We start from the raw sequence: 12,093 nt of genomic DNA, 5'->3' as shown, positions 1-12,093 counted from the left end.
ATATCAATTGCACCTCTAGTATCTATGGTCTGACCTTGTTGATTACATATGCGTTCTACTTGTAGGATGAGTTCACAGTACTTTCTCACATGACTGATAGGCCTGGCCTCATCTGGATTTCACTCTCCTTCAACGGATTAATGATCTATGAAACATCAATATGTCCCCATCAATATGCCTTATTCCCATACAACCACCCTCAAAATTTGAATAACTCTGAATTTGACTGGGAACACACATCTATTAAAATCCCCCTTTGAATTGCTTATGGATGCAGCATATTTCATTTTTTGCACATTTGGAGTGGGGGGAATAAATGGAAAATGAAAAAGAAAAAGTTCTACAAAATGCCTCTGTTTTCATTGTCTGATGTGCAGCTTTTATATTTCCAGTCTCCAGTGAATAGAAGCTCAAATATGTATTTTTCAACAAGTGATGTTTTCAATTGGTGTATATGAAAATCTCTGAATAGTCTTAAAACATGGTGTTTGAAATAGGGAACACTGTCTTCTGAAAAACGATATATATATATATATATTTATTACATTTTCAGGCTTTACATTTTAAACTGCAACCCTTCTTAGTGTTCTACAATGTTGTCACATCAGAAAATATTCTTGTAAAAAATATTGTGAATAGTTGTAATTTTTTGGGAAAGTTTATTTATTTTTTCTTTTTAAAGAATTGTTTCACATCTGAATGTTATTCCACGAGGGATGTATTTCATCAATAAATTAACAGTGGCTTATATATTAATCCCTTCTCAAACTGCAGGAAGATGTGAAGTCTCACAGCAAATGCTGTAATCTCATAAGCTATCTTTTATGCAATTGTTTTTCATGCTTGATGTTCATTGTACCTTGAATTTAGAGAGAATTTGATTGCATGGGGGGGGGAATTCAATGCAATTCTTCCTTTGTGAATCCCCATCAGTGATGTCAATAGGAGACAAAACGAGTGTGCTGGTCTAATAGCAATCTTTCTTTAAAACGAATGAGAGTGCTTAACCTGGTCAGGTAAAAAGAGGTATAAAAATAATATGATTAGTTCTGAAATATATCAATTTAATCATATAGCAGCAATTACTACAATGACTCTTCAATCCATCATTTGATTCTAATTGATGGTTGTTATGACATTTGAAGTTTTATTTCTGATGTTCTCTTGTAAGTAAGCAAAATGCATAAGTCTGAAGAAGGAATTAGATGTATTGTGATGGAGAAGTATTCTCATTGAGAAAATACACTGTTTAATACATTAGATACATACATAACTGGGAGTAAGTTCCAAGTCAGCAGGATTTGCTTTTGAGTAAACATAAGAGGATTGCACTGAAAGCTTACTTTTAAAAAGAGCAAGGACAGAGATACCTTTTAAATAACTTGTTGCAGAAGTGGAAATGCTAGTGAAAACTGTTCTTATTTGCAGAGTATATTTTAACTCTGAAACTTACTTACTTAATTTGTATACATCCCTATACTCTCAGGTCTCAGGGTGGTTACAACATGAAATCACAGTATAAAATCACAAAATTTATAATAAAACCAAAAAGGGGCCCATGTTGCCACCTTCCAGACCTCTCATGGAAGAGGCCCACAAAGAACGACCTCAGAAGATTATCTCAGGATCAGGTTAGGTTCATATAGAAAGAGGCAGCCTTAGAGGTATTGCAGTCCTGAGTTGTTTAAGGCTTTATAGGTCAAAACCAACACTTTGAATTGGGCCTGTAAACTAACTAGTAGCCAGTGCAGTTGTACCAAGATTGGTGTAATATGCTCAAACCCTGGTGAGCATCCTGGCCGTTGAATTCTGCACTAGCTGAAGTTTCCAAACCGTTTTCAGAGGCAACCCTATGTAGAATGCAATAATCTAACCTTGAGGTTACCAGAGCATAGACTGTAGGCTATCCCTGTCCAGATTAGGGCACAGCTGGGCCACCAACCAAAGCTGATAGAAGGCACTCAGTGCCACTGAGGCCACCCAAGTCTCAAGTGACAGCAAAGGATCCAGTTCTCCCAAACTACATACCAGTACCTTTAGAGGAAGTGTAACTCCATCAAGAGCAGGCAACCTCCCAGCTATCCAGTCTAAGGAACCACCAGCTAACAGTGCCTCAGTCTCATCTGGATTGAGCTTGTTTGTTGACTCTCATCCAGTCCATTATCGAGGCAAAACACTGGTCCAGCACTTCCACTGCCTCACCTGCAGATGTAAAGGAGAAGTAGAGTTGAGTGTCACCAGCATATTGCTGACAACGTACACCAAACCTCCAGATTACCCCAGTGTTTTCATGTAGATGTTGAACAGTATAGGAGATGGGCTTGAACACTGCAGAACCCCACATTGAAGGCTCTGCAGGGCTGAAAAACACTCCCCAAGCAACACCCTCTGGGAACGACCATCTAAGTAGGATCGGAACCACTGCAAAGCAGCGCCACCCACCCCTAACTCTAGACAGCTGCTCCGAAGGATACCATTGTCAATCGAAAGCTGCTGAGAGGTCAAGGAGAATTAACAGGGACACATTTCCCCTGTCTCTCTCCTGACAGTGGTCATGATACAGGACGACCAAAGCAGTTTCTGTGCCAAAACCGGGCCTAAACCCTGATTGAAATGGATCTAGAAATATTAATAATATTTTGTCATTTTTAGTTAGCCTCTAAGGCTTTCTCTCCCTCCCTCCCTCCCGCCCTCTCTTAATTAGTTTTTGCAAATACATTTACCAAATACCACATAACATCATATCTTATACAATATTTTTAGGACTTCCATCAGCTACACCTAATGATTTTCATTCTTCATCACTTAGTCTTGCATTTCATTATTTTCATTATTACTTTTAAAAATCCATAACTAATAGTCCTTTTCATAAATTTTACCTGCAATATTTCATATAGTCCTCTTTACAAAATTTATTGCAGTCCTATTAGCGTATTCAGTTGATTACAGTTGATTTTCAAATAGTTTGTATATTTACTCCAATCTTCTAAGAACCTCTGATCCCGCCGGTTTCGAATTCTTCCTGTCATTTTATCTAATTCTGCATAGTCCATTAATTTCATCTGCCACTCTTCTTTCGTTGGTAATTCTTCTTGCTTCCATTTCTGTGTCAATAGCTTTCTCACTCTTTCTTGATTATACTGCCATGAAAAATAGTTGAGATCCTTGAAAAATGTGCACCATGTGATCTCCTGCAGACAATTCAAACATGCATTATTCGGTGAAGGCAATCTCAAGGATGTCTTAGCCAGCACAGACCAAATCCCACAAAGTTTTCATACCATCTAACTTCAGTAGAGGCAGTTTGCTCCTTCAGCAGTAAATTACTGGGTAAAAGACTCTGAATAATTACAAAATTTATTTGAAATAGTCCTTTGTCTCTTCTGTAGAGGCTTCATGTAAGAGCAAAAAGTGAATGACTACAGTGTGGTGTAGTGGTTGAGAGCGGTAGTCTTGTAATCTGGGGAACCGGGTTCGCATCTCTGCTCCTCCACATGCAGCTGCTGGGTGACCTTGGGCCAATCACACTTCTTTGAAGTTTCTCAGCCCCACTCACTTCACAGTTTGTTGTGGGGGAGGAAGGGAAAGGAGAATGTTAGCCGCTTTGAGACTCCTTAAAGGGAGTGAAAGGCGGGATATCAAATCCAAACTCTTCTTCTTCTACAGTCTTACAGTAGTCCATGTAGTTGTGGCATATAAATTGATCCCAAATTACAGCATAAATTCAACTGTAATAACTTCAAGGCTAATTAGAATACTGACATTCTAACACATATGTTAACATGAGGGGACTATTTTCTATTGTTTATGCAGACTTGTTACTGTGATAGTTCCATCGGTTATAAATTTCTTCAATGGTTTCATTTCTTTGCATATGAACTTCTTAAAAATATCTATTTTTTTTTCTTCCCAGTGTACCTGCAGGAAAGACATGGTGACAATATCAATGGATATCTTTGTAAGGAAGTTTCAGCCAGACAGATACCATCTGTGGAAACAAGGGAAAGATTTATACACCATTGATCATACAAAGCCCACCCCTGAAATGACACCCGAGGTAAAGGCCTGGTTGCAGAGAAGAAGGAAAACAAAGAGATCTTCCAGGTGGTAATGAATGTTTTGCACTCCATATAGTTGAAGTTTAAATATTATATAATTTCTGTTCTTTTTCAGTGCTTCTCTCCCCCTCTCTCCCACTTCTCTCTGCCATTTCCTTTTAAGTTGTTCATTTATTTTAGTCACAGTTAATTTGTGTCTCCTTAAAACCTAGCAGTGAGCTTGAGGGCAAAAGAGTCATATTTCACAATGATAATACTCATTGAAGAAATATATTCATTTTTAAAAGTTTAATGAGAATGCATTACTGAAATTTATATATGTGGAGCTCTGAGCATTAATATAGTATTTGTTCTGTATGAAAATATGCATTTTTTTTGCTGAATCCCAGTCCAGAAAAGCATTATTGAGGAGAACTGAGTGAAACACTATCGTTTAGATATTGCAATGAAAATTTCCAAACAAAATCTTTGCTTATTTATGTATCCTCGAGTTTGCTGGAGCCTCTGGTAAGAGTCCTATCCAGAGGCAGATACATAGTTGGCAGAATGATCAAAGGTATTGCCAATACCTGGTTATTTATGCTACAGCTCAATAGTGGATTTGAATTTTCTTATTGGCAGTCTCCCCCCCACACAATATTCTTCTTGTAATTTTGCATTGCGTCCCGTGACGTGTTCTTCTGTCGAATCAGAGTCTCCTAACCTTATACAGTGGTGCCTCGCAAGACGAAAAGAATCCGTTCCGCGAGTCTCTTCGTCTAGCGGTTTTTTCGTCTTGCGAAGCAACCCTATTAGTGGATTAGCGGATTACCACTATTAGCGGTTTAGCGGCTATTAGCGGCTATTAAAGGTTTAAGGGATTAGCGGATTAGCTGCTAAAAGGCTATTAGCAGCTTAGTGCCTTAGAAAAAGGGGGTGGGGAGCGAAAAAAAATTGCAAGAATCGCAAGACATTTTCATCTTGCGAAGCAAGCCCATAGAGAAATTCGTCCTGCGAAGCGCATTGAAAAACGGAAAACCCTTTCGTCTACCGGGTTTTCCGTCTTGCGAGGCATTCGTCTTGCGGGGCACCACTGTAATGTAAAAATGTTTTGTAAATACTGATAGCAACATAGAATGATATGTGTCTCTTAGAACTTTTTTCACTTTGCATTAGTTCTCTCTCTCTCTCTCTCTCTCACACACACACACACACTTAATGATCTTGATACAAAGTAATCTGGACATTATCTGTTACCCTTCCTGACCTTTGTCATTCTGATTCTGAACCACCATCACCCCCAAAAAACCAGCCACCGTAAGAATGTTATGTTTTTAACAAATGTGCACTGTTTAATCATCAACTCACATACAGTCTTACACTTACATGTTGAGAACCTGTGGGCTTTAATGTGTGTGTCATATAATTGTACAATGATGCTCTTGTATTGCTGCAGAGAACTGGCAACTTTATTATACAACTGCCATTTGCACTTGGCAGAGAAATTATTTCCTTGTCAGTACAACCCTTATTTATCTGGCTAGCCAATTTAAAAGTTAAAATTAAAAGTGGAGACATTATAGTAATTATGTTGAAAGTTTTATCAGATGAGTGCATGTGCTGAATTTATTCACTGTGCTAAGCTTGTGGATGCATTTCTGTGCTGTTTAATTAGTAGACTTGGCACAAGTGCAAACACAGCAGGAGATGCACGTCCCCCAAATGAAGATAAAATGTTTGTTCAGTTTCACCTCTGCTGTAATATGTCAAGGAAAAAAAATATGATAATTCTGATTCTGGGAATAATATGCCTTCCAAATAGGGTCCCATAAGTATAGGAGCAGCAACTCGAGGAAAATAGTGAGGTGATAATGTTTGTGTTCTGGGCGACAGCTTGTGCCAGGGCTGCCGTGGTATGAGAAACTTGTACCGACACGGAAATCACAGCAGGAAATCACAATTTTAAAAATATATTTGTATGTGCTACTACCAGATAGATGGTTGGCACAGCCAGATCACAAAGCAGCTGGTACTGAGAATAGAGGTACTTGGCATTTCATGTGTGCACAAGTCGTAGCATCTCACTGACACAGCAATCGCCTGCACACTCAGCAGTCCCGCAAGGTGTGAGAGAAACTTACGTTGCTCCATTCTTAACAGCTTGGTGGGTGGGCATGCCAACCCGTTGCTCCTGTGCAGTTTGGAACTCCTTGTCTAAATATTGGAGTCTGTGAGCTTGGCCTGCTACTCTCACTTTTCCTGTCACATAGGTTGAGCATAAAAGGTGCTGTGCTCATTGCCTGTTGCTGAGCTTGTATCTCCACTGTGCCTTACTTTCAAGGAAGAACCTTGTTGTCATGGTCTGAGCAGGGCACATGATGTTTAAATTTTGATATTTAGGTATTAAATACAGGGCGATTCATAAGAATGAAGTATACAGTTTCCATTGGTATACTTTGTTATGAATCACCCTGTATTAGTTCCAGAAACATTGCTACCTATGGTAATAGGAACTTCTTGAATTTTTCCGAATTCAGATTCTGGTAGCTATTGCTAAAGCTGCATTTGCAACTGGTTTAAATTGATGATTTATTTTTTTATTTTTGTAAATGAGATTACAGAAGAATAATCAATCAAAATGTCTTACACATTTTGGGATTTGAGCATCATTGTCGAAGTTTAATGTATCTGGGAGATTGCTGTAATTAACTTAAGTTAGTCTTTGTCATGTTCTACAGAATGCTTCACCAAGTAACTGGTTTTAGAACTAGCTTCAGCATTACCTGAGATTATTTCATTCAATAAGTAACTTTAAAGAGCTATAATAATATTAACAACTGATTTAAATTAACCTGTTAATCTTTTGCTTATTAAACTGTAAACATTACCCTTACACACAGATATGAAAAATTGTCAGGGTGGGGTTTTGCTTAGTCTTTTTTGTATTCCTAAAAGCAGGTGAAAGGGATATTTATATTGGTAAATGTTTTATCTTATCCTAGCCAGACGTTCTGTTTTGACAGCAATATCTCTTATAACAGCTCCCAGCACAACCGATCACGATCAAAAAAGCTGAAAACTCCAGAGGACAAGAAGGTATCAACCATAGTGGTTGGTACAGAAATCACCGTTGTTGGAGCAGCTCCAGAGAGCTTCAAGGTCAAAGAAGAGCCACCAGAAAAAGTAAAGGCAATAAACACAGGAGTGCCTTCTGGGGAAGAACAAGATGCAAGCAGGATGCAGATGGATGACAATTTATTGGATAACAAAAAGGTCTCAGGTGAGACGGATGGTGTTTATTTCCCATAGAATTCTAGGCAGTTGATATTGTGATCCCATAAATCTGCAGGTGAGAAGCCGTACGTTGCTTTGCTCTTTGTTGCAAAATGACACATCTTAGTCTGCACAGTGCTGTTTCACAGCCATGAACATTCAGAGCACCTTGAATTGCAAAGCAGATTGGGGCAGGACTAGCTGTCTCCTAATATTTCTCCATAGCATAGCTGCAGCATTATTCCAGGACAGGTGTAATGGTGAAGGCACAACTGTTGGCAAGCTCCTTTCCTAAGCATGTATCTATTTACTTTTGGATTTAGATTTTTATCTTATGTTTTCCTAAAGGCTCGGGGTGCGTAACAGTGTACTAAACAAATAATGAAGTACTGAAACATAAAGCACCTTTAGAAATAAGTCAGCCTCTACAGTTCAAGAAGGACACTGACAAACTGGAACGTGTCCAGAGGAGGGCAACCAAAATGGTCAAAGGCCTGGAAACGATGCCTTATGAGGAACGGCTAAGGGAGCTGGGCATGTTTAGCCTGGAGAAGAGGAGGTTAAGGGGTGATATGATAGCCATGTTCAAATATATAAAAGGATGTCACATAGAGGAGGGAGAAAGGTTGTTTTCTGCTGCTCCAGAGAAGCGGACACGGAGCAATGGATGCAAACTACAAGAAAGAAGATTCCACCTAAACATTAGGAAGAACTTCCTGACAGTAAGAGCTGTTCGACAGTGGAATTTGCTGCCAAGGAGTGTGGTGGAGTCTCCTTCTTTGGAGGTCTTTAAGCAGAGGCTTGACAACCATATGTCAGGAGTGCTCTGATGGTGTTTCCTGCTTGGCAGGGGGTTGGACTCGATGGCCCTTGTGGTCTCTTCCAACTCTATGATTCTATGATTCTATAAAGAGCCATCAAATGAAATAGCTACAGAATCATAGAATCATAGAGTTGGAAGAGACCACAAGGGTCATCGAGTCCAACCGATATCACACTAGTCGTTTTTTCACAGCCACGGCCCCCTCAACACCACCTTACCCCATACAAGTTTTACACCTGTATTGAAGCATGTAGCCCTCACAGTGACTTCTACAAGTAGCAGGCTCCTCCTCACTTATAATAGGATATTACTACTATTCCAGCAATGTTCCACTCTTGCTCTTTCCATAACAGTGATTTAGGGCTGGATTGTTGCACCAAACGAAGAATGATCACAACAGAGTCTAGTGGCATCCTAAATAAGATAGCTGTTATTTTTGCTGCAGGAGAATAACATGGCTATGCATCTGGATTTTTAGCCAAGAATAATTATCTGATTTTTAATCTAAAGGGCAATATCATATTTTTTTTTCCATTTAATGAGACAAGTTCCAGCTAATGTTAACATTTCTGTACAAAAATAGTTGACATGTACCGAGATAAACATAGCTGTGCAGAGATAGCACTCTTAACAAAACAAATAATAAAAATGATCTACTGTACAACATCCAGGCTGAAACTGATTGACTTGGTAGTTTGAGGATTTGAGTAGCCAATGACTACTGGCGCAAACACATGATTTCCATGTGTAGTATAGACATTTTTTGAAGTTATCAACGTTGATCTTACCAGCACAGATTTTTTATTCTAATCTCCATCTCATTCATTAATCTTGATGAAAAGTGAGCCACATTTCCCCTGCTTCTGCAAAAAATATGAGCAATTAACATGTTTAATTGTCTGCCAAGATTATTTTTTACATTGTGATCAAAATGCTGTTGTTGTTAAAACAAACAAACTGTATTGCCTTCATGCTGAAATTTTGTCCCTAGGTCATAACTCTCCTCATAGCCATGGTCCTCTAATCAAAAACACACACTCTGAAGTGGAAGAGAAAGGAGACTCTGGCTCTGTGTATTTTTGTTCTGAGGAATCGGCACTGGGCTTACTTTCATCTGCTAGCTGTAACCGGGAAGACAATTTGAAAATTTCAACTACTTCAAGCCAGGCTCTTGAGTATGCTTCTTCCGAAGCTGAGAGCCTGGAGAAAGAAGAAACTAGCAGCTTGTCTACAGAAGAGGATGATATCAGCGATACTGAAAGCAGTGAAAATGGTTTGGAGCCTGGAGAAATATCACCACTGGTAAGAAAGGGTGTTATGGTTAAAACAATTTGAGCATATTTGATAAATTCAGAATTGCTTGAAATGAGTCCTGGATTTCTCAAGTGTTTGGCACGGTATTAGAGTTCTGAGATCATTTCACTATTATCTATAAATATTTTATCCTCCGGCTTAACAGTTGTATGTGTAATGTGCTTTATACTTTCATCTCATTCCAGCTTTTCAACAAGCCTCTGTCTTGGATTATTTGTGGTTTTGGATACGACTGAGAGGAAAGCCTCATATTTTGCAAGCTAATACAAGAAAAAACACTATTGAAAACACTATAAAATCTTCCCAGTGTTATGGTGTAGATCAGGGTTTCCCAAACTTGGGTTTTTAGCTGTTGTTGGACTACAACTCGCATCATCCCTAGCTAGCACGACCGGTGGTCAGAGTTGATGGGAACTGTAGTCCACAATAGTTAGAGACCCAAGTTTGGAAAACCCTGGTGTAGATAATAATACCTCCCCATACATTGTTGTGAGATCCCATATTATCTACAGCAAGTTATAGAAATGAAATTAGCTAATAATAATACTACTTAACATTTGACAGTTCATTTATTATAAATTATCTCAATGATCTTTGCCACAGCCCTGAAAGGTGGATCAGTTTTATAATCCCTGTACTGCAGTTATGTGGTATGCGTTAGGCTGAACGTGTAGAAGAATGCCCAAAAATCCACCTAGTGGTCGAGGTGAAATTTTGAACTGGTGCAACCCACTGCACTAAACAAAGTTGTTGTTCTTATCTTACCACAGTTTATAAGACATCCCATTTTGATTGGTAGCAAATGTCCATGAGAATGAGACTCCAATGAGATAATAGCAGAGCTGTATTAACTAACTTGGAGGCTAGATCTGCTTCTGGCACCTGCAGAGAGCAGCCCTTTTTGAATTGCCAGATGTTCCTAAGAGAGTGGAAAAGACACTTTAGAGCTAAGAATAAAACAGCACTTGCCCTTTTACCGACATAAATAGCAAACTCATCATTGTTTTACAGAATGAGATTTAGCAGTCCCAAAGCCAGTCCTTCTGTTTTAATATAAAGTGCTAATAAACATCTTCTCAGTGGTGAGATTCTGCATTACAGCTCATGTTTAATTCATTTGGTTGGGTACTTTTTAGCTATTCCTTAGTGGGGTTTCAAGTATTTTCCAATATGTTTGCATGCTGTGTCCATCTTGTAGTGGCACACAAACATTTTATTGGGTTGCTGCTGAAAAAGCTGTCTCTTAGCCTTTCTGCACAGCTACCTTGCTTTGTTTAATGAATCTGCCACGTTCTTTAATCATAAGAGCAGCTGTACTGCATTAGGCTAATGATCCTTCCAGGTCAGTGTCCTGTTTCCTTGAGTGGCCAGACCAGGCTGCCGAGGGCTCTGTATGACAGCTGCAGGGTACTAATTGAGCCTTCCATTTCCCACCAAGCACTGCCAGCCTCTTGAATTTCCAAGTTTTATGAGTAACCTTGTAGCTGGAATAGAATACTTGGAATTGCTACCTAATATTCGTTGGTGTTCAACCAGCTTCTGTAGCATCCTTTCCCAACCTGGTTCTTTCCAGATGTTTTGGACTGTACCTACCATCATCCTTCATCAGTGGCCGTGCTATCTGGGGCTGATGGGAAGTGAACAACTGGATGACACCACCTTGAAGATAGCTTCTTTATATAGCGAACAGAGTTTGGATAGGCTTGCAAGATCTTAGTAAACTGAATGTTGGGGAAGACATTTGCGACAACCATTAAAGTCTCAGCACTATTTAACCGAAGAACTGTAGCTTTGACCCTCAATAATGAGACTGTCATCTTGAAGATACAACTTCAGAGAAAAGCCCCCAAGTTGTATTCAGCCAGGCTCTACTCAGAGGAGAGCCATTAAAATCAACAGACTCATTAATTTTAAAGGGTCTACTCTGACTAAAATTGGATACAACCTATTGCTTATCTAACTTTTAATCTTGACAGAGTAGGCTGTTACTTCCTGGACGTAGTAGAGTGGAATTGCCTTGATCTCAGGCTGCTACTCCAACCCATTATGCGAGGGCCGTTGCAGAGGCCGACATCTTCACACAGATCTGTGGAAGTGTCTCTAGAAACTTAAGGCCAGAGTTTAGGAAACACTACGATAAATGGTGTTTTGTAGGTACAGGCATTTCAGTTACCAATGAAGCTGAAGTCCCAGCTTCTTGAAAATGTCTAATTTCCAAGCTTTGGGGGAAAGTATACCCTCAAAGGAGAGGCTGCAAAGCTATCCCACGAGATTTGAATTATTTTTATCAAAGACTGCAAAAGGGACATTCTTTTATTTTCCACTCCTTTTGTGATGGGGAAAAAACTATATCTCAAAGGAAAAAACCCCATTAAATCTGAAATCCTGATTTTTCTATTGAGAAAACTAAATGTGGACATGCACTTTCAACACTAATAGGTGAAAGGGGGCTTTTAGTTTAAAAACAACAATGCTGCTACCATTTCTACTTTTTTCCAACTACGTAGTTGCATTGAACTGCAGGCATTTATAGATATGTATTTTTTGCCTGTTATCTTACTCCCCCCTTAAAACACCATCTAAAATCTACCCAAAATGCTTTAATAGCAGCAAAAGCACATTTAAAGGACATGGGTTCCCCCAAAG

The 12,093-nt window shown here is 39.1% G+C and overlaps 1 protein-coding gene across 7 annotated transcripts in view; it reads left to right on the top strand.

The window, feature by feature from the left end:
• The window catches only part of KDM4C (lysine demethylase 4C), a gene marked incomplete at its 5' end in the record, with an annotated part of 192,254 nt that overhangs the window by 92,376 nt on the left and 87,785 nt on the right, over positions 1-12,093 (top strand). For 4 of the 7 annotated variants that reach the window (XM_083419593.1, XM_083419595.1, XM_083419594.1 and 1 more), the window contains 3 exons: positions 3,914-4,107; positions 7,079-7,317; positions 9,125-9,435. In XM_083419593.1, coding sequence (XP_083275719.1) covers positions 3,914-4,107; positions 7,079-7,317; positions 9,125-9,435 — 744 coding nt within the window. The remainder of the gene's footprint in view (positions 1-3,913; positions 4,108-7,078; positions 7,318-9,124; positions 9,436-12,093) is intronic. The other 3 variants (XM_083419596.1, XM_083419597.1, XM_083419599.1) reach the window with 1 other exon arrangement.

This window comes from Podarcis tiliguerta (assembly GCF_965153285.1).
Source record: "Podarcis tiliguerta genome assembly, chromosome: 17".
NCBI classification, from domain to species: Eukaryota; Metazoa; Chordata; class Lepidosauria; order Squamata; family Lacertidae; genus Podarcis; species Podarcis tiliguerta.
The sequence above is the reverse complement of the archived record's forward strand: the minus strand, read 5'-3'. Positions and strand labels throughout refer to the sequence as shown.